General features: G+C 67.0%; 7 protein-coding genes across 8 annotated transcripts; 4 read left to right on the top strand and 3 right to left on the bottom strand.

The window, feature by feature from the left end:
• The first annotated feature begins 133 nt into the window (after positions 1–133).
• PPP1CA (protein phosphatase 1 catalytic subunit alpha) lies at positions 134–2,852 on the top strand. The gene is made up of 7 exons (XM_066551543.1): positions 134–213; positions 708–839; positions 923–1,153; positions 1,376–1,480; positions 1,569–1,792; positions 2,242–2,376; positions 2,499–2,852. Exons 1-7 carry the CDS (start codon positions 159–161, stop codon positions 2,607–2,609), a joined length of 993 nt encoding a protein of 330 aa, XP_066407640.1. The 5' UTR covers positions 134–158; the 3' UTR covers positions 2,610–2,852.
• Positions 2,676–4,964, bottom strand: RAD9A (RAD9 checkpoint clamp component A). The gene is made up of 11 exons (XM_066551542.1): positions 4,859–4,964; positions 4,712–4,782; positions 4,483–4,617; positions 4,281–4,395; positions 4,097–4,196; positions 3,872–3,981; positions 3,685–3,791; positions 3,549–3,613; positions 3,372–3,473; positions 3,083–3,293; positions 2,676–3,010 (listed from the first exon to the last, which is right to left on the bottom strand). The coding sequence occupies exons 1-11, from the start codon at positions 4,890–4,892 to the stop codon at positions 2,912–2,914; spliced, it is 1,149 nt and encodes a 382-aa protein (XP_066407639.1). The 5' UTR covers positions 4,893–4,964; the 3' UTR covers positions 2,676–2,911.
• A 1,435-nt stretch (positions 4,965–6,399) lies between these two features.
• LOC136557603 (collagen alpha-1(I) chain-like) lies at positions 6,400–9,522 on the bottom strand. Its single transcript, XM_066551661.1, has 3 exons — positions 8,711–9,522; positions 7,009–8,136; positions 6,400–6,505 (listed from the first exon to the last, which is right to left on the bottom strand). Exons 1-3 carry the CDS (start codon positions 9,520–9,522, stop codon positions 6,400–6,402), a joined length of 2,046 nt encoding a protein of 681 aa, XP_066407758.1.
• CLCF1 (cardiotrophin like cytokine factor 1) lies at positions 9,488–17,513 on the top strand. Of its 2 annotated transcripts, none has more exons than XM_066552604.1 (3): positions 9,488–9,536; positions 15,532–15,698; positions 16,120–17,513. In XM_066552604.1, the coding sequence occupies exons 1-3, from the start codon at positions 9,521–9,523 to the stop codon at positions 16,615–16,617; spliced, it is 681 nt and encodes a 226-aa protein (XP_066408701.1). In that variant the 5' UTR covers positions 9,488–9,520; the 3' UTR covers positions 16,618–17,513. The 2 variants fall into 2 exon arrangements, with proteins under 2 accessions (XP_066408701.1, XP_066408702.1); XM_066552605.1 differs by lacking the exon at positions 9,488–9,536 and adding an exon at positions 10,357–10,453.
• A 453-nt stretch (positions 17,514–17,966) lies between these two features.
• Positions 17,967–20,096, bottom strand: LOC136558510 (glycine-N-acyltransferase-like protein 3). Its single transcript, XM_066553014.1, has 5 exons — positions 20,019–20,096; positions 19,477–19,584; positions 19,253–19,379; positions 19,057–19,174; positions 17,967–18,369 (listed from the first exon to the last, which is right to left on the bottom strand). Exons 1-5 carry the CDS (start codon positions 20,094–20,096, stop codon positions 17,967–17,969), a joined length of 834 nt encoding a protein of 277 aa, XP_066409111.1.
• A 379-nt stretch (positions 20,097–20,475) lies between these two features.
• Positions 20,476–22,470, top strand: LOC136558405 (glycine N-acyltransferase-like protein 3). The gene is made up of 5 exons (XM_066552818.1): positions 20,476–20,553; positions 20,934–21,041; positions 21,136–21,256; positions 21,858–21,978; positions 22,050–22,470. The coding sequence occupies exons 1-5, from the start codon at positions 20,476–20,478 to the stop codon at positions 22,468–22,470; spliced, it is 849 nt and encodes a 282-aa protein (XP_066408915.1).
• Positions 22,471–23,238: 768 nt separating this feature from the next.
• Positions 23,239–24,507, top strand: POLD4 (DNA polymerase delta 4, accessory subunit). The gene is made up of 3 exons (XM_066552183.1): positions 23,239–23,638; positions 23,718–23,829; positions 23,933–24,507. The coding sequence occupies exons 1-3, from the start codon at positions 23,398–23,400 to the stop codon at positions 23,955–23,957; spliced, it is 378 nt and encodes a 125-aa protein (XP_066408280.1). The 5' UTR covers positions 23,239–23,397; the 3' UTR covers positions 23,958–24,507.
• Positions 24,508–24,653: the final 146 nt, after the last annotated feature.

The raw sequence follows: 24,653 nt of genomic DNA, 5'->3' as shown, positions 1-24,653 counted from the left end.
GGGACACGGGGACAACGGGACACGGGGACAACGGGACACGGGGACAACGGGACACGGGGCAGCCGCGCTGCGCTGTGTCCTCCGGGCCATCAGGGGGCGCCAGGCGCGCCGGGGCCGCTCTGGGCGGGCGCGCGGGGCGGGGCGGCGCGCGGGCGGCCATGGCGGACACCGAGAAGCTCAACCTCGACTCCATCATCAGCCGCCTCCTGGAGGGTGAGCGGCCCCCGCCGCCCCCCGAGCACCGGGGACGCCCTCCCTCCGCTCGGGGAACCTCTCGGGGCCGGCTCGGGCCGCGTCCCGGCGCCGCGGCGGCGTCCCCGGCCTAGGCCTGGCGGGGGCGGGTTAGGCCGCGGTGGTTTGGGGGGGGGAGTCAGGTCTGGGAAGGGTTTTGGGGGGGTCCCTGTGGGGTTTGCGGAGCTGGAGATGAGTCCCGAGAGCGTGGGGGATGTGAGGGGGGATCCCGAATGGGTCTGTGCCCCGCGGGAGGGGGCTGGAGGAAATGGGGGTCCCCAAAGGGTGTGTACCCCGTGGAGGGAGAACGGGAGGGGACGGGGGTGTCCCCAAGGGTCTGGGGGCTGGAGCTGAGCCTGGAGGGCGGGGAGGATATGGGCAGGGAGCTGGGGCGGGTAGAGCAGGGGTTCCTGGGGCACTCTGGGGGTCCCCGAGCTCTTGGGGATCCCTGATCCCGTTCTCTGCGCTGGGAGCAGTCCAAGGGTCGCGGCCGGGGAAGAACGTGCAGCTGACGGAGAACGAGATCCGCGGGCTGTGCCTCAAATCCCGGGAGATCTTCCTGAGCCAGCCCATCCTGCTGGAGCTGGAGGCACCCCTCAAGATCTGCGGTGAGGCCTGCGTGGCTGCTGGGCAGCACTGGGGTGGCGTGGGGGGCTGCAGGGTGCCACTCACGGCCTGTGTCCCCCCCCAGGTGACATCCACGGGCAGTACTACGACCTCCTGAGGCTCTTTGAGTACGGGGGCTTCCCCCCTGAGAGCAATTACCTGTTTTTGGGGGACTACGTGGACCGGGGCAAGCAGTCTCTGGAGACCATCTGCCTGCTGCTCGCCTACAAGATCAAGTACCCCGAGAACTTCTTCCTGCTGCGGGGCAACCACGAGTGTGCCAGCATCAACCGCATCTATGGCTTCTATGACGAGTGTGAGTGCCTGGGCAGTGTCCCCCAAACCCTGCTGCCATCCCTGGGCTCCCCCTTTCCCGGTGTTGCGCCAGTGCTGTCCCACACTTGACCCACCTGTGGGCTCCTTCCCTCCCCGCCATGTCTTCCTGCCCTTCTTCCTCTGTGTCCTCCTGCCCTTCCATGTCCTGCCCACCCCCAGGCTGTCCCCAGGATCACCTCCAAGCCCCCTTTGTCTCCTGCAGGCAAGCGAAGATACAACATCAAGCTCTGGAAGACCTTCACCGACTGCTTCAATTGTTTGCCCATTGCCGCCATCGTGGATGAGAAGATCTTCTGCTGCCACGGAGGTGGGAATGGTCCTTCCCAGGGATTTGGGCGGGCTGGAGGAGGGGTGGGATCTCCCTGCTGAGCTCTGGTGGTGCCCCTTTCCCGCAGGGCTGTCCCCAGACCTGCAGTCGATGGAGCAGATCCGGCGGATCATGCGGCCCACGGATGTCCCGGATCAGGGGCTGCTCTGTGACCTGCTCTGGTCCGACCCCGACAAGGACGTGCAGGGCTGGGGGGAGAACGACCGTGGGGTCTCCTTCACCTTCGGGGCCGAGGTGGTGGCCAAGTTCCTGCACAAGCACGACCTGGACCTCATCTGCCGGGCACACCAGGTACCAGCGGGACCCCCGGATACTGGGGACACATGGGGTTGGGTCTCCAGTGGGTGCCAGCTGGTTCTACCCCGAGTATTTCCCCTTCAAGGGCAGTGTGTACCCCAGGAGTGTGTGGGGTGGAATTCTGGGGGTGTTTGCCCTCAGATTTGGGTATTTGCTCTGATGTCAAACTATTTGCCCAGGAGGGATGAATAGTCACCCTTGGATGTGGCTGTTCCTCCCAGAGGTTGGATAATCACTCTGGATGATGGATACCTGCCCTGGGGCAGTGGGTGTTTGTCCCAGCGGTGGCTGTTCCGCCGGCTGTTCGCTGCAGGGCAGGGAGTGGCTCACCCTGGTAGAGAGAGCTGGAGATTCAGCCTGGGGCACTGGGAATTAGCCGGGGCAGGTGGATACTGGCCATGGGAGGTGGATTTTTGCCACCTCCATGTCCCCCCCCCCCCCAGGTGGTGGAGGACGGCTACGAGTTCTTCGCCAAGCGCCAGCTCGTCACCCTCTTCTCGGCCCCCAACTACTGCGGCGAGTTCGACAACGCCGGCGCCATGATGAGCGTGGATGAGACCCTCATGTGCTCTTTCCAGGTGAGCCCAGGGAGGGGAAGCACCCCCAGTTCCTGCCGGGAGGGCTGCAGGGAGTTCTGCCCTCCAGGGGAGTGGAGAGCCGGGGCGGGAGCTCACTGATTTCTTTCCCCCTTCGCCTGCAGATTTTGAAGCCGGCCGACAAGAACAAAGGCAAATACGGGCAGTTCAGCGGGCTGAACCCCGCCGGGCGCCCCGTCACCCCTCCCCGAAACTCTGCCAAAGCCAAGAAATGAGCTGGGAGCCGCCCCCGTGCTGCCCACGCCCCCCAGCCCCCCGCCCAAGCATCAGGTCGCTTTTCTTTCGACTCGTTTTTTTATTTGTAGGATCCTGCCCCCCCCCCGCCATGCTCCACCAAAGCAAATCCAGGCCCAGGGCAGGGAGTGCTGGGGCGAGGGGGGAGCCCAGAGCCCAGCCCTGGGGTGGCAGCGGAGGGGGGGGCAGGAGGATTTTTTGAGGAATAAACTTGTAATGGGTCACTGGGGGGTGCCTGTCCTGGTGGTTGGATGGAGGCTGGGGGTGGCAGTGACTCGGGGGCTCAGCTTTCTCCATCGCTGTCCTCCGCCAGCACCTCCTGGGTGGTGGCCGGACCAGGCCTTCCTGGTGTCATCACCGAGCCAAAAAACAGGGAGCGAAACTGTGGGGAGAAATGGGGGGGTCAGGAGGAGGCTCTGCCCACCCCCTGCCCCCAGGCACACCCATCCCTCACCTTCTTGTGCGGGGGGGTCCCTGGCACAGCTCCTTCCTCCTCCTCCTCCTCCTCCTCCTCCTGGGGTTTGCTCTTGGCTGGCTGGGGGGTGCGCAGGGGGAAGGTGGGGCTGGGGGGCCCCTCTGAGCACCCCTCGCCGGTTTCCATGGCAGCCATGTAGGACTCCAGGTCGTCAGCGAAGTCGTCTGACGGGGCGGGCAGGTGGGACACGCTGGTGGGGACAGAGAGGATTGGGAATGGTCACTCTGCTCCCTGCCCATGGCCACTGGAGGGATCATCTGGGACTCACCCATTGGTCGAAGGGGACTGGGAGCTGCTTTCTAGATCAGAGAGGGTGGCCAGCACCAGGTGAACCTCCAGGACAGTGTCATCCAGGGTGAAGATCACCGGCCTGGGGACACAGAGGGGCTGAGGGGGTGCCAGGCACGGGGCTGGCACAGGGTGGGGACATGGTGACCGTTCCTACCTGCCGGGCTCGTCAAAGTGGATGGTGAGGGGCAGGTTGGAGGCCTCGGCAAAGCTCAGCAGGCCCTGGGGACAAAGGGGAGGGTGAGGGGGGCCAGGGGGTGACACAGGGCTGGGGGGCTTGGCTGGGGACTCACACGGAATTCCTTGAGGCAGAAGGTGATGTGGGAGCCCGGGGCCACGGCCACCGACTGGAACTCGTCCTCAGCCAGCCACAGCTCCGTCACCATCGTCTTGCTCGGCTCTGGAGGGAGGAACGGGGTGGGTGGGGGGCTGGAGGGCACCCCGAGGTGGGGAGGGGTCCCCTTACCCTGCAGGACTCACCTGCCTCATCCTCCACGTAGTTCCGCAGGCTGATTTTGCCACCGGTGCCAGTCCCCAGTGTCACCTCAGCCAGCGTCGGGGGAAAGTGCACCACGGCCTCTGCCAGCAGCCTGAGGGGCACAGGAGGGGGCTGAGCACCCCAAATCCTGTGGGGCTGGCCGGGGTCCTTCCTTCCATCCGCCCTCACCCCCCCAGTGCCACCCCCGCGGTGTCCCCCTCACTCACCGTGCCGGGGCGCAGAGGCGGCTGGCACAGCGCTGCGTGTCGAACACGGCCTGCAGCCGCTCGCACTCCTGGAAGGCCAAGTTGTGTGTCTTGGTGACACCTGGTGGCAGGGGGGACAGCGGCTCAGCAGGGCAGGAGGCGGCGCCAGCAGGTCCCCGCTGTGCCTGTCCCCGCCGGTACTCACCGTGCTTGCAGTGGAGCTGCAGGACCAGGCGGCTGGCACGGGGCTTGAGTAGCATGAGGCATTTCCCCACCGACTTCTCCAGCGAGGGCAGCGAGCGGAAGACGCCCAGGAAGGACTGTGGGGATGGATACGGGGACTGTCACCTGCCTGGGACCCCGGAACAACAAGGAGTTCTCGGGGGGGCCCGGGCAGGGCACTGCACCTTCATGTGGACTTTGCATCGGAAGAGCTCGGTGTCGGGCCCGGCGCTGCCCGGCTCGTACAGCTGGAAGAACAGGGGTGCGAAGAGGAAGGCGGCGAAGGCAGAACGGGAGGAGTTGACAGCACGGAGGGACAGCTGGGGACACAGCCACAGTGTTGGCACTGCCCGCACGGAGGGAGGGGGGCACAGCTGCCCCCCAGCTCCCAGCCAGCCGCCCGGTGCTGCATACCCCACTCTCGGTGGGCTCCAGGTAGAGCTCGTCGCCGATGCGGGACAGGGAGTGCACGGCCCGGCCGAGGACTGGGAAGGAGAGGGTGCGGGGGTGAGGCCGGGCTCCCGGGCACGCCGCGCTCCCCGGGCCCCCAGCCCTGCTCACCTTTGACGTTGCCGCCGGCGATCACACATTTCATGGCACCGGCACCGGCACCGGCACGGGCACCGGGCGGGCACGTGGGGCCTTCGCGCCCGCCCCCGGGCCCCGCCCCCGCCCCCAGACCACGCCCCTCCGCGGAGCGTGCGGACTAGGCCACGCCCCCAGCGGGCTACGCTCGGCCTGGCCGCTCCCTCCGCCGCGCTGGTTGTTCCGTCCCCGCCCCGCCGGTGCCGTCTCTCCGCAGCGACCCCGCAGCGGTGCCCCCCAGCCCCCCTGCCCCGTCCCTTCCCGGCGGTTCCGGCCTCTTCCCCGCCGCGCCCCGCCGGTGCCTTCCCGGCTTCCCGCGCCCGCCCTCCCAGGCTGCCTCCCCATTGGCCGGGGGCGCCGCTCCGTCCCGCCCCCGCCGCCAGCCGATTGGTCCACGCTGAGGGGGCGCGTGACGGCACGGCGCGAGGGCCTCACGTGACCGGCAGGAGGGCCGGTAAGTCCCGCCGGTAAGCCCCGCCGGTAAGCCCCGCCTTCCACAGTGCGCTATTGGGCGTCGGTTGGAGCGACGTGCGGCTCAGCCAATGGGGCTTCGACGCGCCCCTCAGCGCGGCTCCCGGCGCTCAGCCCCGCACCGGGTCCTTCCCGGGGCCTCCCGACCCGTCCTGGGGCTCTGCCGGGGTCGTTCCCCGGTGCTTGTGCCTCCGAGCACCCTGATCCTCCCTTCATTCCCGGCAGCATCCCGGGCGAGGCTGCCCTTCCACCGCACTGCCCGCACCTCCCGGTCCCTTTGCCGCTTCCCGCATTCCCGGGGCACGGTGCTCCCCAGGAAGGGCTGCAACTCCCTGGAGCTGCTCCGGTGCTTCCCGAGATCCCGGTGTTTTGGGAATCCCTGTCTCCCAGGATAGGGAATTTGGGGATCCCTATCTCCACTTCCACAAGGGAAGAGCAATGCTGTAAGTTAGTGCTCGAGGGTCTCTCTCCATGCTGGAGGTGCTGCCGGCTGGGCATCCCATGTAATCATGGAATGGCTGGGCTTGGAAGGGACTTTGAAGCTCATCCAGTTCCATCCCCTGCCATGGGCAGAGACACCATTCATTAGACCAAGTTGCTCCAAGCCCCATTCAACTCTTCCAGGGATGGATTTTTGGGGTGTCCCAGAATTCTGCAGTGGAGGCTACACTCTAAATTCTGGGCTAGCCAGGTGTATCCATGGGTGGTCCACAGAATCCCAGAATGGTCAGGGTTGGAAGGGACCTTAAAACCCACCTCATCCCACCCCCCTGCCATGGGCAGGGACATTTCCCAGGGGCCCAGTTGCTCCCGTGCGTCCATGAGCCCTTGCGGGGATGTGACACTGGCTCGGGGATGTGACACTGGCCCAGCAGTGTGACACTGGCCTGGGGATGTGACACTGCCCCGGGGATGTGACACTGGCTCAGGGATGTGACACTGGCCCGGGCAGCAGCCTGTGCTCGCAGCCAGCCCGGAGCAGCAGGCTCTGGAGCCGTGGCCTCGAGGGAGCGGGGGGATGTGGCTGTGAGGAACTCGAGTCGTGCTCACAGCAGGGTCCCCCCGCCGGCTCCCGCCTGCCGCTGGAGCAGCCGCTCCCCCCGTCCCTCCTCCCGGCCCCGGTGGCCCCGGAGCCTGAGCCGAGGGGCCCCGCTGCAGAGCAGGGCTGGCACCTGAGCAGGGGAAACGGGAAGGGCATTGCAGAGCCCTTGTCCCATGGCTGCCGTCCTCCAGGGCATGGTGACAGCCTCTCCTCCTCCTCCTTTCCCTGGCTGGAGTGCTCCATGCCTTTTATCCGGGATTTGTAGGTACAGGTACAGGAGCTGCTGGCCCTGCTGGGGCTCCGTGGCCCAGCCACGTGTAGGGGCTGTGCTGGGACAGCCAGCACGGAGCCCCAGGGACTCCAGGCCTGCCTTGGCCTGGGCTCGGGCTCCAGCCGGATCTGGCTCCTCCACCCCTGGGGTGAGCACTGGCTGCTCCCCTTCCTCCCAGGAGGAGGAGGAGGATGGGATTGTGTGGGAGCCTCCGTTCCAGCTCTGGCAGAGCAGCCGGGCTCCTCTGGAGCCGCCGTCCCCAGGAGGGGCTCTGGCCTCGGGGCTCGGCGTTTTATGGGGCTGCGGAGAGGACGCAGCTGGCTGCGGTCGTGACACACACACCTCAGCGGGGGCCAGCGCCGGGCCACCCCTCTTTCTCCCAGGGAACGGGCTGGATGCGGGCCGGGAGCAGGAGCCTGGCAGCCCTCGGGGGGCTCCGCGCCCAGGGCTCCCCCTGGGGCCGGGCAGTTCACTCGAGGATGGCGGAGAAGGTGACAGCGCTGTTCCCTCGCACCCGGCGGGCTCGGGGCCGAGTCCCAGCTCCTTCCCGCTCCTCCGGCTCCCTTCCCGGCACATGGCACGGCGCCCTCGCCCGGGCAGCGGCTCGGCGAGACAGACGGCCACAGCTGGGCTGCCGCTGCCAGCCCGGCAGGAGGGGACACGCCGAGCCGGATGGCTGCTCCGTGCCCCTGCCCGCGCCCCAGGGCTGTCCCCAAGGAGTCGGGCGCTGCCCGAGCCGAGCCGTCGCTCTGGGGCTGCAGCCGGGATTTCTGGGTTCGGGCAGCCCCCGTCCCTCCCTCCCTCCCTCCTCCGGCTGCCGGCCGCAAAGGGCAGCAGTGGGAGGCCGGGGCTGGAGGTGAGCTCAGCTGCCTGGTGACGGGGCCGGAGGGCAGGGCGGGCACGGCCTCACCCACTCCGGGCGAGGAGGAGGAGGAGGAGGAACAGGATGTGAGGATGAAGCTTCCCAGCGGCTTGACCTGCCCGTGCCCTGTGCCCGCTTTGTCCTGGGGCGGGGGCTCCCTCCTGGCACCGCTGGCTGGCACAGGGAGAGCGGCTCGGGAGCTGCGTCTGCCGGGCCGCGTCTCCCTCCTCCTCCTCCTCCTCTCCTGTCTCAGGTGTTGGCCCAGCGGGAGCCGTGGCAGCCGGAAAACGCCCCAGACCCAAGCGCAGCGCTGGGTTTTGGGGAGGGGAGAAGGCAGCGAGGGGCAGCCTCGCCGCCTCGGCCGGCTGGAGACCCCCGGGGACGGGCCGGCGGCTTTTCCCAACTGCTCCAGCGCTGCTGGCGGGATCTGCTGGCTCGGGGGGGAAACCAGATACCCTGCCCTGCGGCTGGGGGGGCGAGGGGCCGGCCCCACGCCGAGCGGACCCCCCCAGACACGCTGCCGGGGAGCCGGGCCGGGGCTCCCTCCAGCCGCGGATCCTTTGGGCAGCTCCGTCCGGCACCTCCGCAGCCCCTCCGGATCCCCAGGGCTGCGGAGCGTCCCCCATTCACCCCGGGGAGGGGATCCAGAGCCCCCCTCGTCACCCCTGACATGTCTGTTGGGCGCGTCCTCGTGGATTCAACACCAAATCCGCACTTCCCGAGCAATAAATCAGCCAGCAGCGCGTCCGTGTGTGGTTTGTCCCTACGGGGGGTCCCCAAACTGCTGCTAATGACTTCAGCACCCAGTGTCGCGGTGGGTTTGGGAAAAGAGGGTCCTGCTGTGCACCCCGCGTCCCGCAGAAAGCCGGGAGGATGCAATGGCAGCCGGGAGGGCTCGGACCTGGCCAGGGCCGGGGTCTGGAGTGGAAGCGAATCCGCCTGTTACCTCCCGGCCCTTCCCGGCGCTCCCAGCGCCTTTGTTTTAAACAAAGCTTTTTTTGGGGGGAGCCAGGACGTTCCTCTCCCCGCCGAGAGAGCCCCCGCGGCAGCACCCACTCATGGATGAGGGACACGAGGGGAAGGGACGAGGGGCTCTGGCTGTCGGGTCGCCCCCTCCCCTCCGGCGGCGGCTCCACTTGGCCCTGGGGGTCTCCCCACGCCCCCCCAGCCCACCCCACTCACCCCCGGTGGGCTGCGGGGAACGCCGCGGTCATTGCCAAGGGCCCCGCGGGCGCCGGGACGGGGATTGTCCTAACGGGGGAGGATAATCGGGAAGAAAGTGGCTCTGGCACCCGGAGGAAAGGGGCTGGGGGGGGTCCCTCCCCGTCCCCGCGTGGGCCGGGGGCGCCGGGAGAAGCGAAGCCCCCCCTCGGGACGGAGGGTCCCTCGGGGCTGAGCCGCCGCCGCCGCTCCGGGGGGCTCCGGTTGTGCCGCCGGGACCCCGCCGCGCTCCCCCCGCTCCGCCGCTCACCTGCCGCCGTCCCGGCGGGGCAGCGCCCGCCGCGCTGCGGGTCCCCGAGCCGGGGGGGGTCCGCGGGCCCCGGACCCCCTCTCTCGGCCGGAGGGGAGGGGGCTGGCCGTGCCAGCGAAGAGCCGAGGACCCCCCCCCCCCTCCCCGCCCCGCCGCCGCCACCCTTCCCGCACCGGCCGGCCCCATCCCTCCGCCACTCCTCCCCGCTGCCCCGGGGGGGAAAGGAAGGGGGGGCAGGCTGGCACCCCACGCCCCCCCCGGCCCCGCCAGAGGAGCCGCTCCGCCGCACCTCGCCCCGTCCCCCCCCGTCCTCCCCTCCCCGGACCCCCCCCTCCGTCCCGTCCCCCCCGTGCTCCCCCCGGGACCGGGCTCTCGGCTCTGTGCGCGGGGAGGAGGAGAGGCGAGAGGGCTCGGAGCGGCAAATGGGAGCCGCAGTCCCGGGCCGGTGTGCGGGACCGCTGCCTGCCCGCCCGGGGAGCCCAGAGAACGCACGCAGCGCCCCGGCCCCGCGCCCGTCCCGCATGGAGCTGAGAGCAGGTAGGAGACCCCCCCCGCCGAGCGGCACCGGCCCCGCACCGGCCCCGCCGCTGCCACTTTAACAAAAGCCGGGCGGGAGCCAGAAGCGCACGGGGGGCGCAGCCAGGGAGAAAGCGGGGGTCCCCCCTTCCTACCCGGCCAGCGGCACCCCGGGGGACCCCCCTCTTCCCTTCCCTCCCCTCCGCCTTCCGCAGCCTCGGGGCTCGGCTCCAGCCTCCCCACCTCTGCCCGGTGCCGGGACCCCGGGGATGGGGATGGGGAAAGGGGGGGTAAAGCCGGGGCCGGGGGGAGAGGGAGGGAATGAATGGAGCCCGCTCTTGTGTACAATTGCATCAAATACATTCTTGAAAGCAACCTGGTTCTGCTTAACACTTGAATTGGGAAAAAAAAAAAAAAAGAGGAAAGAAGGAGGCAGCAGCTTGGAGAGGGTGGATGCGAGCTCCAGTTTTTTTTTTTTTTTCCTTTTTCTTTTTTTTTTTTTTTTATTCCTGCATTCCTGGACCCCAATCAAAAGAGCAAATCAAGGGAGGTGGAAGGGGGGAACGGCGGCGAGCGAGGCAGCCGGAGCGCGGTGCGAACCCTCCACACCCCAAAAACCCACCCAACCCGCCCGGTTTTTTTTTTTTTTTTTTCCACCTAACACCCGAGCGAGCCCAAACCAAAACAAATAGAGACCGAGGGGAAAAAAAAAAAAAAAAAGAAAGAAAGAAAAAAAAAAAAAAAGAAAAGAAAAGAAAGACAGAAACCAACCCAAAAAAAACCAAACAAAACAACCAAAAAAAAAACCACCACCCAACCCTGAGCGCGAGCGAAGCAGCGAGCCAGGGCTGAGGCGAGCGGGCGAGCCGAGCAAGAGCCGAGCCCCCCAAAATCCCCCTGCACCCCGACTATGCTAAATGTAACCGGGGAGCTCTCAGGTAAGCCCGCGGCGCTGGGTGCGGGGCGGGGGGCTGCCCCAACTCCCCTGCCTGCATCTGCCGGGAGTTTCTCCCCCTTTCCAAACCGACTGCTGATTTTAATTTGATGTGATTAAAACGTCTGTCTGGCTTTGGGATTGATTTAAGACTTTCCCCTCTCTAGGTTGGGTTGTTGTTCTTTTTTTTTTTTTTTTTCCTCTTTCTCTCGTTCCCTCTTTTCCATGCATGTTTGTGATTACCAGGGAGGGAACCGCCGCTGAGCACGGAGAATTAAACCCCGGGACCGACAGAGGGGAGGAAAAGGAAAGTCGGTGGGATTTATGGGGGGCTGGAAGAGTTAGTTTTCCTGCCCGGGGCTGGATTTCGGGGCTTGACACGGAACGCCGCCGCTGGAGCCGGCGTCGCTCCTGCGGCACACAGCAGAGGGGTTTTGGGGTGCTGGCGAGGGGTCGGCTTTGTTCCCTCGGCCCCAGCGGCCACCGGCACCCCCGGCGCTGCTGCGGGGCCGGCCGGCCTGGCGGCACACCGGCACCGGGGGCTCCTCGCCCGGAAAATGCTGGAAAACACCCTTAAAAGGTCAAAGTGTGGGCCCCGCCAGGCTCCCCGGGGTCCCGGGCGGCGGGACCGGGGCCGGGGCAGCACGAGGCCGGCGCCGGGTTCGGCTCCAGCTCCCGCGGTGCCGCCGTGACGCAGGACGGGCACAGCGGGGCGAGCGCCGGGGAACCGGAAAAGCGAGGCCGGGATCCCCGGCGGCTCCATCGCCCTCCCTCGCCCCTTCCTCTCCCCCTTCCCGCCGCCGCCGGGCCCGGCGGACGTGGCCGAACCGGTGGCACGGCCGGTGCCGAGGCCTGCGGGGACGGGCGGGGACGGGGACGCCGAGGAGGAGCCGCGGCGCTGGAGCTCGGCCGCCGGGACCCCGTTCCCTTTCCGGGACATCCCCGGCCGGGCCGTGTCCCCGGCAGGGCTCGGGGACTCTCGGCATCCCCGCTGTCCCTATTTAGCGGGCGGTGCGAGGGCACGGTGGCGGCCGCACATCTGGGCTGCATTAGGCGCAGGCTCCGCAGGGAAATGCGGAGGGCTCTGCTTACAGGGCCGCGCTGGGGGGAGATTTATGCCCTGCTAAGTGGCACCGAGCCCCATAAATCATCGCCCCGCACCCCCCGGGGCTGCAGCGCCAGCGTCCCGGTGCCACCGTGCCAGCACCACCGTCCCAGCGTGGCGGCGGGCTGGTGGGGATGCGCTCCTGGATGGGATATCTGGGGTATCGGGGATATCTGGGAAGCAGCTGGCCCGGCAGTGCTGTGGCTGCGTGTGGCACGTGTCCTGTGGGTGACAGAGGCGTCCCAGGCCTCAGCAGGGTGCTGTGGAGACATCAGGGCAAGGCTGTGCCCACCGGAGCTGCTGGTCCCACGCCATGGCTCGGCGGTGTCCCCGTGGCCAGCGATGCCAGCGGGTCCGGAGGTGCTGCGGCATGTCACCCACGGCTCCGCGGTGCCACCAGGGCTGGCACCGGGGGTCCCCTGCCCCGCTGCAGAGCGGCCAGCTTGGCTCTGTGCTGGTGAGCCCCCAGAACGCTCCTGGAAGGGCTCGGTGGCTCCGTGACCCGCTCCGGGAGCGGCGGGAAGGGATGGAGGTGCCTCGCGAGGCTCCCGGGTGTGCGTGTGGGGCAGCGGGGTCTGGTTGGGATTAGGGGCCTGCGCCCCCCTCGCCGGCGGGGGTGTTTCCATGGTGCCGCTGGCTGGAGCCGGAGCTGGATGGGAAATCCAGGCCCAGCTAATTACGGCCTCGCTGGAGTCTCCCGTGCGCGGCCGCATTTATAAACACACGGAGGAGACAGGATGTAAACACTCAGCGCCGCGAGCGAGCGCAGGCACGGCCCGCACCGGGGGGGACGCGGGGCCATGAGCCCCCCGCGCCACCACCCGCCCCTGGCACGGCAGCTTTGCCACGGATGGGATGGATGGGATGGGATGGGATGGATGGGATGGATGGGATGGAGTGCGGCAGAATGGGATGGATGGGATGGGGACCCCGCAGTGGTGGCCGTGGGTGCTGTTGGGGAGCAAGGGCGCACATGTTCTTCCTGCTGGACCTCGGGGAATGCTGTGTCTGTGGTATCTGGGTGTGGAAGGTGAGCATCCCCGTGTCCCCACCGTGCCAGCTCCACAGGGACGCTGCTGCGCTGTGGTGTCACCTCCCCAGACAAAGCGGGGTTAAATGCCAGCAGTGTGGGGACACGGAGGCGGCTGTCCATGAGCCCTTGAGCGTCACCCACTCCAGGCCCCTCGGAGCTGGCGGCCACACTGGACTGGGAAACGCCCCGTGAGGGGTTAAGCGGTGCCCATTGGTGGCCAGGACAGTGGCTGGGGTAGCGGGGACAGGGCTGCTTTGTCCTCTGTGCCACAGTCATGCCTGGCCACGGCGAGACCTCCCGTGCTGGCCCCAGGAGCGGGGCTGCGGGGTGGGACGGGGCTCTGTTGGCCGCTGGACGCCGGCCCATCAGATAGGGCAGCTCCCGCCGCGGTGTCGGGGGCCGGCTCGGCCCCGTCCTCTGCCGGGGGCTCCGGGGCCGGGGGGTCTCCCCTTCCCGGCTGCCGCCCCCGCCACCAGCCTTTCGGGAAAGCGGCTCTGGGCGGGCTGTGGTCGCTCAGCCCTCGGCGGCTCTGCCCACAGCATGCCCAGGGAACAGCTCACCGTCTCCGTGGCCGAATTCCTGCCTCGGCCGCTGGCCGGGAGGTCTGGCCAGCGCTGCTGCCTGCGCTGCTGGTTGGGTGGCAGGCCAGGGGTCCCGGGTGTCACCCCAAAGGGGGCGAGCCACGTCCCCGCTGCCACGTGTGCGGTGGGTGTCCGTGGCAGCACCGGTGTGTCCGGGTGGGTGCACCGGCAGAGCAGGGAGTGCCCGCTGCCCTGGCCCCCCGTCACCCCGGCTCCTCGGGTGTCCCCAGGGCCCAGCGGGTGACCCCGGGCAGGCACGCCATGAGCTGCTTACGTGGGCTGGGAGCATCCTGGCCGCGCTCCAGGGCCGGTTTTGAAACCCTCGGGCTCTTCCTCTCCGACGTCACCGGGATCCAGCTGTGCCGGCTGGAGCCTCCCTCCTCCACTGTCTGTGCCGGTGGGTGCCCGGCGCCAGCCGCGGGGACACGGGTGGGCAGGGGACAGCGGGGGCACCCGCTGTGGCTGAGCCATTGTCACTGCTGTGGCACGGTCACTGTCAGTGCTGTGCCACTGTCACCGTCAGTGCTGTGCCCCAGTCACTGTCACTGCTGTGTCATGGTCACCCTCATTACTGTGCAGTGTCACTGTCACTGCTGTGTCATGGCTACTGTCTCAGCTGTGCCCCAGTCACTGTCACTGCCCTGCCAGGGTCACCATCGTCACTGAGTCATGGTCACCGCTGCCCAGCGCCATCCATTCTCTGCATCCCACCATTCCCGTCCCTCAGACACCCACCTCCATCCCCTTCCTTCATCATCCTCATGCTCATCCTCGTGTCCGGGCCACCTGCCCGGGATCCACCGTGGCTCCATCCCAACCTCCCATCCCTGCCGTCCCCCCCCCATCCCGCTCCCCGGCTGTGTTTGGTTTGGCACTGGCCAGGCCGGGGCGGGTGTAAATCCCGCCTGGAAACCGGAGCCGGCGGCGGGCGAGGGTCCGGCCAAAGCAAACACCGGGGGGGGGGGGGTTCTGTGTGCTGTGAGTCACCGCGGCCCCCCCGCCGCCCCCCCCGGCCCACGCTCGCACGCACGGGGAGCCAGTCGCACGCTCTGTGCACCGGGAGGCACCGGGAGGCACCGGGACACACTGGGATGCATGACCAGGGGACACGGGGGCACGTGGTGCCACGTGGGGTGTCACAGCGCGGTGAGGTGTGGTGTGTGCGTGGTGTGTCACACGTGGGTGGCACCTAACGGAGTGTCCCCCCCGATGGGGTATGTGCACAGCACCTTGCACACTCGCCTGGCATGTCCCGTGAGTGCCACACGTGTGACACGCCCGTGTGGGAGGTGACACGCCTGGGTGGTGTCTCATGCGTGTGGTGCACAGTGTCACACTGCTTGGTGTCACACGCCTGGAAAGTGCCGCGTTCCCCACGCTTGTGTGATGCAGACACACAAGGTGCATCCCAGGTGTGCCCTGGACGTATCCCAGAGGTGTCACAAGTGTCCTGCACACCCACGGGGTGCCTCCCAGGTGTGACAGTGTCCTGCACACCTCCGGGGTGCCTCCCAGCTGTGACAGTGCCTTGCACACTCACGGGGCACTCGCATCCCCCACAGCGAGCCTTGCAGCTTGCAGGACACCCACGGCGGTGATGCCATTGTGGCCGGAGCCGGGGTGTCCCCGAGGGCCGCCGTGCGTCACGGGCGGCCGGTGACGGGGAGCGGTGACGCGCGGGGGCGCGGGGGGCTGCCCGCAGCAGGAGCCCCGCCGTGCCGAGCCGTGCCAGCGGCCGGGCTTTCCCGGGCGGCGCTGCCGGGAAGGCCGGCTGTGGCGAGCCGGGGGTGCCAGCTGGCCGGAGCGTCCTGGCCGCGGGCCGTGACCTTTGCAGAGCCGCCGGCCGGCGGGGTCGCGCTCCGGGGCCGCCCTGACGTCAGGCCGATGATGACGGGGACCCCGCCGGCGCTTTCCGGTGCCTCCGCAAAGGTCGCCCCGCGCCCCGGCCGCTCCTCGGAGCCGCTTCCCACCCTCCTCCCCCCCGTATTCCCGGTGGCCCCTCGGCGGGGGTCCCCGCTGGGTGCCCGGGCCGCTCCGGCGTTGGCGGTGCCCAAATATATCCCAGGCGTGTGTCCCGGCGGGAATGCCGCGGCCGCGCTGCTCCAGACCATATAAAGGATTGTTGGTGCAGCCGCGGGCGGGAGCGCTCCGAGGGGAGCCGGGGGGTCACCGCGCTGAAGTGGGGGGTTCCTGCTGCTCCGGGGGGCTGCTGAGGTGAGGGGGACCCCACCCTCCCCACCTCCGTGTCTCGGTTTCCCCGCGCTCAGACGGGTGACTCAGGGATACTCTGCAGGCTCAGCGCCGCACACACGGAGACGGAGTGTCCCTGTCACTCCCCCTGAGGTGCTGTGTGTCCCCCACAGGTGACTCTTGGGGGATCTTCACCTTCCTGTGCGCCGCGCTTTGCAACCTGCCGGCGCTGCCGGCGCTGAACTGCTCCGAGGAGCTGGGCGCCGGCCAGTCCATCCAGCAGACGTACGACCTGACCCGCTACCTGGAGCACCAGCTCCGCACCCTCGCCGGCACCTACGTGAGTCCCCGACCCGGCACCCCCCGGGATATCCACTCCGTGCCCAGCTGCTCCCACGCCGGAGGGCGCGGAAATGCCTCATCGCCCCCGGGGCGCAGGGCGGCTCCCGGGCACCCTCCCCTCGGCCCGTGATTCCGTCATGGGCGCGGGCATCCGCCTCTCCCTCCCCGCCGGCGTCGCCGACTCACCCGGAGGTTCCCCGTCCCTGCCCTGACGTGCCCTCGGCGGGGCCGGCACGTTCGGTGCCAAGCGGTGACGGTGGCACCGCCCGGGCCGTGCTGGAGCCTCCGGCTCGGGCAGGGCGCGAGGGAGGATGCGGCAGGAGAAGGGAGAGCCGGGATGAGCGGGACGAGCGGGACGCGGAGGCTGGGCGCGGGGGGGATTCGTATCCCTGACCCCTGGCACCCCTGTTCCCTTCCAGCTGAACTACCTGGGCCCCCCCTTCAATGAGCCCGACTTCAACCCGCCGCGGCTGGTGCGTGCCGAGCCACGCGTGCCCAGCGCCACCGTGGACCTGGACCTGTGGCGGGGCCTGACGGACAACGCGCGCCTGGCCGCCAACTACCGGGCCTACAGCCGCCTGCTCTGCTACCTGCGGGTGCTGGACGGGCAGGTGGGCACGGCCGAGCTGCGCCACCGCCTCGCCCACTTCTGCGCCAGCCTGCAGGGGCTGGTGCTCAGCATCGGCGGCGTCATGTCCTCGCTGGGGTACCCGCTGCCCGCCGGGCCCGCCGCGCCCCCCGCCGGGCCCCCCGGTGCGCCCGCCGCCCCCAATGACTTCCTGAAGAAGATGGATGATTTCTGGCTGCTGAAGGAGCTGCAGACCTGGCTCTGGCGCTCGGCCAAGGACTTCAACCGCCTCAAGAAGAAGGTGCCGCCCGCCGTGGTCACCCTGCGGCTGGAGGCGAGGGGGTTCTGAGCACCTGCTGGGCTCACGAGTCCACAGCGCCACCACGGCCACGCAGGTCCCCTCTTCCACCACCCGTGTGCCTTGAGAAATGGGGCTCCTGACCCCCAAAGCACCCCACAACCTCATCATCACCTGGCAGTGCCTTGAAAGATGGGGCTCCTGACATCACGTGTCACCACAGCCATCCTGCAGCCCCTCTGTCATCATCATCATCATCATCATCATCATCATCATCATCATCATCATCATCATCATCATACTGTGCCTTAAGGAACAGGGCTCCTGACCCCAAGTGCCACCATGGCCACCCCATGTTCCCTGTCCTCCACCAGTGTGCTTTGAGAAATAGGGTTTCTGACTCCTAAGTGCCACCACAGCCACCTCACAATCCCACTTTCACCACGGTGCCTTAAGTGAGGGGCTCCTGACCCCAAGTGCCACTCACCACAGCCACCTCACGTCCCCTCTGTCACCACACTCTGCTGTATGGGATGCGTCTCCTGACCCCAAGTGCCACCAAAGCCACTCCATGTCCCCTTTTCGCAACCAGCGTCCCTTCAAAACTGTCTCCTGACCCCGGAGTGCTGCCAAAGCCACCCCACATCCTTATCATCACCGAGCTGTGCCTAATGGGCACAGTTCCTCACCCCAAAGTGCCACCACAGTCACCCCGCAGCCCCTCCGTCACTATATTGTGTCTTAAGGGACAGGTGTCCTGACTCCCGAGTGCCCCTCCATGGTGTCCCCAACCCCCAGGGTGCCTGTCCCCATCCCTAAAATCTCCAGAGGGGGTGAAAACCCCGCCCATCCCAAAAAGGACCAACGCCCTCTGAGCATAGGAATAAGCCCCGCCCCAGCCAGCAGAAAGCCACGCCCCCGGAGCAATAGGCTCCGCCCCAGATGGCAATAAGCCCCGCCCACCCGCCTGTGTAGCAAGCCCCGCCTCCTCCCCGCATCAGGCCCCGCCCCTCACCCAAGCCCCGCCTCCCCATGGTTGCCCATCGATGGGCGGTGGGGCGAGGCCGTGGGGCGCGGCCGCTGTCCCGGTGCGTCTATGAGTGTTTATTTATTGGAGATGTTTATTTATTGGGGTATTTATTGCAGAAGATCTATTCTTGTATGAACGAATAAAAGCCTTCCTCCAGCCCCCCGCCTCTCCCGTGCTGCACGCCGGTAACAGTTCCGTGTGGAATTTGGGCTCTTCCCAGTCAGTGCCATCAGCAGGGATCAGAGTGAAGGGCTCCAAGCCGAGCTCGGGGTGGGGATTGAGGTGTTCACCTCTCTCACAGGGTGGGGATCCAGGTAACCCCACCCCAAGGACAGGCACACCCCCCACCATGGCACCCCCTCCCTGGGCACTACTTGAGGGTGCCCAGGATCATGTGGAATGTTCCGGGTTGCGGCACGAAGCCGATGGCTTGCAGGGCGTGCAGCGAGGCCGTGTTGTGGGGCAGCACGGCGCAGTAGATGGGGAAGCGGCGGGCGTGCAGCTCCCGGCCCAGCGCGGCCAGCAGGAGCCCGGTGAGGCCGCGGCCGCGCCAGGCGGGCACCGTGTAGCCGTGGCGCAGGCAGCCCTGCCCGTCCAGCAGGCTCCAGGACACCGGGCGGCCCCGCGGGCCCAGCAGGCAGGCGGAGGGCAGCGCCCGCAGCAGCCCCAGCAGGAACGCCCGGCTGCGGGCATTGCCCCCCAGCGCCCACGTGGCGTTGAGCAGAGCGATGTGGGATGGGGACACGGGGGCCAGGCGCAGGCCCGGGGGCATCCTGCAACAGGGCACGGCAGAGGGGGGAATGCTGAACGCTGGTTCCAGCTGGGATGGCTGATGGGGTGGGACTAGGAACCCCTGTGCCATCCAGGGATGGAATATGGGACCCTTATACCACCCAGGGGTGGGATTGAGGCCCCCTGTGTCACCCAGGGATGGAATATGGGACCCTTATACCACCCAGGGGTGGGATTGAGGCCCCCTGTATCACCCAGAGATGGAATATGGGACCCTTATACCACCCAGGACTGGGATTGGGAACCTCTGTGCTACCCAGGGATGGAATATGAGAGCCTTGTTTCCCCTAGGGATGGGACTGGAACCTCTGTGCCACCCAGGGGTGGAATATGGGACCCTTATACCACCCAGGAGTGGGATTGGGAACCTCTGTGCCACCCAGGGATGGAATCTGGGACCCTCATACTACCTAGGAATGGGACTGGGGACCCCTGTGCCATGCAGGGGTGTGCTCAGTGATCCCACTCATGTCTCCCTGTGCCTGTCAGGGATGTGCTTGGGGACTGCTGTGCCACCAAGGGAGGTGACTATGACCCCCCTGTGCTACCCAGAAGTGTGACAGGTCTCCATGTGCCACCCAGGGATGTGACTGATCTCTCAGTGCCCATGTGCCCCCAGTGTCCCATGTCCCCTCAGTGTCCCCTGGCCCCCCGTGCCCCTCACTCACTGCCTGCGAGGCTGGGGGGGCTCGGGGCTCATCAGTGCCCGGTACCGGATCGTCTCCACCTTCAGCCCCCTGGCACTGGCCACCTCCTGCACAGCCTGGTCCAGCCCGTCCTGCATCCCTGGGACACCCTGTCAGCCAGACAGGGGACCCAGATGGAGGGTAGAGGAGCCCTATGTCCTCCCAGTGCCATCCTTACCCAGAATCTGGAAGGCTCTTTCCTGGGTGACCGCCTCAGTGCCCTCCAGCAGTGCCTGCAGGGCTCCCTTGTCCCGGTAGAACACGGCCAGCTGGTTGGTGTAGTGGTCCCTGGGGTCCCTGTGCTCCTGGGAAGGACATGGAGCTGAGGGTGGCACCCCAGTTCCCAGGCCCCTGGGGTGTGGGGTGCTGCTGCCAGGGCAGGGGCAGCACCCGGGGCAGCACCTCTGGGCGCAGGCGGGTCAGGACAATGCTGAAATTGGGCCAGGAGTCCACCAGCACCTCGTGGCAGACTGGGTTCCCCCTGGCCACTGTCATCACAGTCCCCAGGACCTGCACAGAGGGTCATTGTCACCTGTAGGAGAGGGCAGAGGGGACAGAGGGGTGCCCAGAGTCCCTCTGGTCCCCTCACCAGCAGGGGAGAGGGAGCAGTAGAGACCCCAGGGTCTCTGTCTGTGGCGGGGCAGGGGAGAGGGGACAGAGAGGTCCTTGTCACCAGCAGGGTAAGCGGGGAGGCAGAGGGGTCCCAGGGTCCTCATCACTGGCAAGGCAGGGGAGAGGAGACAGGGACAGGAACAGGGACAGGGACAGGGACAGGGACAGGGGTGTCCAGGGAATCAGCAGCACTGACAGGACAAGGGTGAGGGGACAAAGGAGTCCCCAGGGTCCTCACTGCCAGCAGAGAGGGAGGGACAGAGGGCTCCCCAGGGACACTGTCACCAGCAGGACAGGGCAGAGGGGACAGGGATCCTCGGGGTGGCTGTCACCGGCAGGGTGGTGGGCAGGCTCTTCCGCAGGATCTCCTCCAGGAGCTGCAGCTGGGCTGGGCACCTCAGGATCAGCATGGCTTCGTGACCGTGGGGGGACACCGAGGATCCGTGGGGAGCTGGTGGCACTGGGGCAATGTCCCAGAGTGTCCCAGCCGGGCACCCGTCCTCAGGTGGCCACAGGGCTGGCCCAGTGCCCAGTGTTCAGCAGGATGGACCCTGCCCGCTGCCCCCCAAGGCAGGGGGCACTCGCTGGCCCGTGACAGCTGTGGTAATCATTGTCACCAAGTGCCACACAGTCTCCAGACTCCCACTCCACGGCCCCCCGGAACCCACAGACTCAGGACTGTTGCAGGGTGAGTGCTGGAGGAGATGGGGACCGTGGGGAAAGGGATGGGGACAGGGGCCATGCCTGGTGGCCCTGTCCCCCTGTTACTGAGGGTCTCTCAGCAGGACAATGAAGATCCTGACGTGCTCTGCCCATCTGCAGCAACTGGAGGGGATCCTGAGGAAGAGCCTGCCCATCGCCCTGCCGGTGATGGGGACCCCACTGTCACCCCTGCCCTGTGCCACAATGGGGACCCCAGTGCCACCCCCACCCTGTCAGTCACAGGGACCCTGCTGTCACCCATGCACTGTGCCATGACTGGGACACTAGTGTCACTCATCTGTTGCTGTGATGGGGACCCCAATATCCCCCTTGCTGTGAGGGGGACCCCAATACCACCCCTGCCCTTTGCCCTGCTGGTGATGGGGACCCCGGTGTCATTAGGGACCCTTTTTGCTGCCCTGTTCCCGACACCTGCCCCCCTCCCCTCAGCTCTGACCCCACATCTGCCCCCATATCAAGCCCCCATCCCTGACCTCCATCTGTCCCCTCCTTGTCCCTCATGGCTGACCCCCTTTTCCCCCAAGGTCTTCGGGGCAGTGCTGAACATCAACCGGGGCAACCCTGGCCAGTTCGAGGTGCTGGTGGACAAGTGGCCCGAATTTGGCGCCGTGCTGGCCCGGCCCAGCGGAGAGGTGGCCAGTGGGGACACGGGGCACTGCAGGAGGGGGGTGACACGGCGCCCTGGCACGTGCCAGGAGTGCTCAGAGCAGCCGTGGGTGCCCCCAGGTGCCGGCCAACGATGGCTACTGGAACACGCAGGCGGCGTTCTACCGGGACCTGGGGGCGTACCGGGCGCTGCTGGAGACCCCCGGCTGCCTGCGCTGGGACGCCGCCTTCACCCTCATCGGTGGCATGGGGACATCCTGGGGGCGTGCTGGGGAGGGGCTGGGCATGATCTGGGCATGATCTGGGAGTGTGGGACACCGGGGAGAGCTGGTGGAGGCAGGGAGGAGCTGGGAGGTACTGGTGGAGGGGATTGGGGGTGCTGGGGGATGCTGGGGATGGGTGTTTGGGTGCTGGGGAGCACTGGAGGTTTGATTTGGTGTGCTGGCGTGGGGTTTGGTGGGTGATACCAGTGGGAAGTGCTGGGGAGGGATTTGGGGGTGCTGGGCAGCAGCAGGGAATTGCTCTGCTGGGTACCCTGGAAACAAGGTTCTGTGGGGAGTACTGGGGCTGGACTTGGGGATGCTGGGGGCACTGGGAAGCATTGCAGCTGGATTTGTGGGTCCTTGGGGACACTGGGAGTACTGGGGTTGGAGTTGGGGATGATGGGGGCGGGATTGGGGCACTGGGCACACTGGAAGCAGGGATTTGGGTGCTGGGAATAGGGACCGGGGTTCCACGTAGCCCCCTGGGGACACTGAGGAGGACACTGGGGTCACAGGGGCGCTGGGGACAGGGATGGTGGGGTACAGGGGAACAGGACCCCCTGACACCCCCATCCCCAGGGCTGCAGGATGGGCTGGCCACAGTGTCCCAGGACCTGGCAGGGAAGAAGGGTGTGGAGCTGGACATTGTCGAGTACTACTCCTACTGGCACCCTGACCCCAGCACCATGCCGGAGCCCCGGTGAGAGCCCCCCACCCTCGTCCCCACACAGGGACACCCCCGAGCGCCCCACTGACCCCTGCCTCGCCCAGACCAGCCCCCGGGGTGCGCGTGGGCTCCCTGAGCCCCTCGCACGTGGACCTGCTCAACGACACCTGGCCCTACGGGGGCAACGCCCGCAGCCGGCGCTTCCTGGCTGAGATCTTGGGGCGCTTCCCGCAAGTGTGCCTGCAGGACGGCAGCGGGCAGCCCCTGGCCTGGGTGCTGACGGATCATTTCGGGACAGGCACCCACAGCTACACCCTGCCCGAGCACCGGCGGCACGGGCACATGCAGGTGGCCCTGACGGTGGCGGCGCAGCGGGCACACGCCCGCGGGTTCCCCACCTTCGGGCACACGGCGCTGGGCAACCGGCCCATGCAGCAGCTCCAGGAGATGCTGGGGAACCGGCGCCTGCCCGGGGTCTGCCGCTACATCCTGCACAATCCCGGCCTGGACAGGGACGGGCCCTGAGGCCCCACTGTCCCCTCTTCGTGCTGACATCAAATTAAACAGTGGTGTGGTGTTTTGTGGGCTTTGTGTCCCCCCAGCACTGACGGTTACAGCGGTGACACAGCTTGGTGGCTCACGTGTCACCGCTGAGGCACACGGCGGGGTCCCCTGGGAGTCACCCCGTTCCAGGGTGTGCATCTCAGTTATTCTCAGTTCCCCAAGGGAGGGCTGAAAGCCACAGGCAAATCTGCACTGGTGGCACCTGCGGTGTTACCCCCTGAACCAGGGCAGTGTCACCACAGCTGGGGGTGAGACAGGCAGGCACTGGGGGGACAAACAGTGACACACAGGACAGAGTGGGACAGGGCAGACAGTGACAGTTTCACAGCGTGAGTCATGGTTTGGGGGGCTGATGGGGACAGACAGGGAGGTGACAGTGTCCAGGGTGGAATGCTGGGATGGGAGTGACAATGTCCAGGCTGACAGGGAGAAGCCACAGGGGTGACAGTGCCTGAGGTGATAGGGACAGTCACAGGGGGGACAATGCCAGAGCGTAGTGGGCACAAATGGAAGGTGGCATTGCCTGGGGTGACAATCACTGACACGGGTGACATTGCCAGGGGAACAGGGAGCACTGGGATGGAGGTGACAGTGCCCTCGGGGTGACAGAACTGCCGCGGGGGTGACAGTGCGGCTGCTGACAGGGACAGCGTGGGGAGGTGACAGCACCTGGTGACAGCCGGGGGGTGCCGAGCGGGGCGGGGGACCGGGGCCACCGCGAGGGTGGCAGTGGCGAAGGTGGCAGTGGCCGAGGGTGCCCATGGCCTGTTCCCCAGCCCGGCCCCGCCGCTTCCGCCCGGCCGTGGCCAGGGGCGGGTCCCTGCTGCTGGTTCCCGGTACTGGCGGGTCCCGCCCGGTTCCCGGTAGTGGCGGGGCCCTGCCAGCTCCATGTCGCGCAGGGCCATGGAGCAGCCCCGGCGCATCACCGACTCCTTCCCGCGGCGGCGGCGGGGCCCGGGGCGGCCCCCAGGCAGGCTCAAGGACAGGAAGGACAAGAATAAGGACAAGGACAAGGCGCAGCTGAAGGTGCGGGAATGCCCCCGCGCCCCCTCGCAGCCCCCCCCGGACCCGGCGCTCATGGAGATGTTGCGGCGCTTCGACCTCTCCTGGGAGTACGGACCCTGCAGCGGTGAGCACCCCCGGTTCCCCCGGTTCCCCCGGTGGTCCTGGGCTCCCCCCGGCCCCGCTGAGCCCCCGCTATCCCGCAGGGATCACCCGCCTGCAGCGCTGGGAGCGAGCACAAGAGCTGGGGCTGAGCCCCCCCGGCCCCATCCGTGACGCCCTCCTGGAGCACCGCGATAACCCCGATGTCACCTACAGGTGGGATGGGATGGGGTGGGATGGGATGGGATGGGGTGGCATGGGGAGCACAGGGCATCCTCCCCCGCCCTTCCTTCCCGCTGACCCCGCTGTGTCCCCACAGCCTGTGGCACGAGTACGAGCTGTAAGCGGCCGCGCCGAGGGAGCAGGGGAACCATTCCTGACACCCCCAGACCCTATTGCAGGGGCACCGGGTGCATTAAAGCTGGTGTGAGCAAAGGAAGGGGTGCTGTGTGCTGTCTGGGGGGCACGGGGTGGGGTGCACCTTGGGGTGCAGGGGGAGGGCAGGAAGTTGCATCCCCCCAAAAAAAAGCCAAGTGGGGTGTCCATCTCACAGTTTAATGTCACCCAGCTGGGACCCAGGGAGAAAAATGTGTTCTTGGGTGGAGAAAGGGAGGTGGGATTTTTTCCCCCAGGAATGGGGTGAAAAAATGAAGAATGAGGTATAAAATCAGGTGAAAGTGAGCTCAGGGGGCTGTGGATGGTGGGGATGTCCTGCAGTGGGGTGGGAAGAGGGACAGTTCCTGTGGGATTCATATGTTTAATAGCCCTAATTAGCAGCTTTGCTGTGTGTGCAGAATCATAAATAACAGGATATGTCTGTTAATTATTCAGGTTATTGATGACTTAATTCACCAGCTCTTTCTGTTGTTTCATCAATAAAATAAATTGTTTCTATCTGTGGTGGGTCTAGTGTTGATTAAATGCTACTGCACCCACTAGAATATATTTACTTATTTTTTGTTGATTGTTTTGGTGCTTTTTATCAGCTTTAATTTTGGGGATATGGATGTTTACATGGTGGACTTTTATAGATAGTTTTT

The sequence above is a fragment of the Molothrus aeneus genome, chromosome 6, assembly GCF_037042795.1.
Source record: "Molothrus aeneus isolate 106 chromosome 6, BPBGC_Maene_1.0, whole genome shotgun sequence".
Taxonomy (NCBI): domain Eukaryota; kingdom Metazoa; phylum Chordata; class Aves; order Passeriformes; family Icteridae; genus Molothrus; species Molothrus aeneus.
Note: the sequence above shows the minus strand (reverse complement) of the source record. Positions and strands in the feature narration are given on the sequence as shown.

Coding starts and splice junctions, on each gene's coding strand:
- PPP1CA (XM_066551543.1), top strand. CDS start 159: ATGGCGGACACCGAGAAGCTCAACCTCGACTCCATCATCAGCCGCCTC. Junction 840..922: donor GGCACCCCTCAAGATCTGCG/GTGAGGCCTGCG, acceptor GTCCCCCCCCAG/GTGACATCCACGGGCAGTAC. Junction 1,793..2,241: donor TCATCTGCCGGGCACACCAG/GTACCAGCGGGA, acceptor CCCCCCCCCCAG/GTGGTGGAGGACGGCTACGA.
- RAD9A (XM_066551542.1), bottom strand. CDS start 4,892: ATGAAATGTGTGATCGCCGGCGGCAACGTCAAAG. Junction 4,396..4,482: donor GATGCAAAGTCCACATGAAG/GTGCAGTGCCCT, acceptor CCATCCCCACAG/TCCTTCCTGGGCGTCTTCCG. Junction 3,982..4,096: donor CGCCTCTGCGCCCCGGCACG/GTGAGTGAGGGG, acceptor TGTGCCCCTCAG/GCTGCTGGCAGAGGCCGTGG.
- LOC136557603 (XM_066551661.1), bottom strand. CDS start 9,522: ATGCGGGACGGGCGCGGGGCCGGGGCGCTGCGTGCGTTCTCTGGGCTC. Junction 8,137..8,710: donor TTCCCCGCAGCCCACCGGGG/GTGAGTGGGGTG, acceptor GACGCTCCGCAG/CCCTGGGGATCCGGAGGGGC. Junction 6,506..7,008: donor CGGCGCTGGCCCCCGCTGAG/GTGTGTGTGTCA, acceptor CCTGCTCTGCAG/CGGGGCCCCTCGGCTCAGGC.
- CLCF1 (XM_066552605.1), top strand. CDS start 10,426: ATGCTAAATGTAACCGGGGAGCTCTCAG. Junction 10,454..15,531: donor TGTAACCGGGGAGCTCTCAG/GTAAGCCCGCGG, acceptor TGTCCCCCACAG/GTGACTCTTGGGGGATCTTC. Junction 15,699..16,119: donor GCACCCTCGCCGGCACCTAC/GTGAGTCCCCGA, acceptor GTTCCCTTCCAG/CTGAACTACCTGGGCCCCCC.
- LOC136558510 (XM_066553014.1), bottom strand. CDS start 20,096: ATGCTGATCCTGAGGTGCCCAGCCCAGCTGCAGCTCCTGGAGGAGATC. Junction 19,380..19,476: donor TGACCCGCCTGCGCCCAGAG/GTGCTGCCCCGG, acceptor TGTCCTTCCCAG/GAGCACAGGGACCCCAGGGA. Junction 18,370..19,056: donor CCCCCCCAGCCTCGCAGGCA/GTGAGTGAGGGG, acceptor GCCCTGTTGCAG/GATGCCCCCGGGCCTGCGCC.
- LOC136558405 (XM_066552818.1), top strand. CDS start 20,476: ATGAAGATCCTGACGTGCTCTGCCCATCTGCAGCAACTGGAGGGGATC. Junction 20,554..20,933: donor GCCTGCCCATCGCCCTGCCG/GTGATGGGGACC, acceptor TTTTCCCCCAAG/GTCTTCGGGGCAGTGCTGAA. Junction 21,042..21,135: donor TGGCCCGGCCCAGCGGAGAG/GTGGCCAGTGGG, acceptor GGGTGCCCCCAG/GTGCCGGCCAACGATGGCTA.
- POLD4 (XM_066552183.1), top strand. CDS start 23,398: ATGTCGCGCAGGGCCATGGAGCAGCCCCGGCGCATCACCGACTCCTTC. Junction 23,639..23,717: donor GGAGTACGGACCCTGCAGCG/GTGAGCACCCCC, acceptor GCTATCCCGCAG/GGATCACCCGCCTGCAGCGC. Junction 23,830..23,932: donor AACCCCGATGTCACCTACAG/GTGGGATGGGAT, acceptor GTGTCCCCACAG/CCTGTGGCACGAGTACGAGC.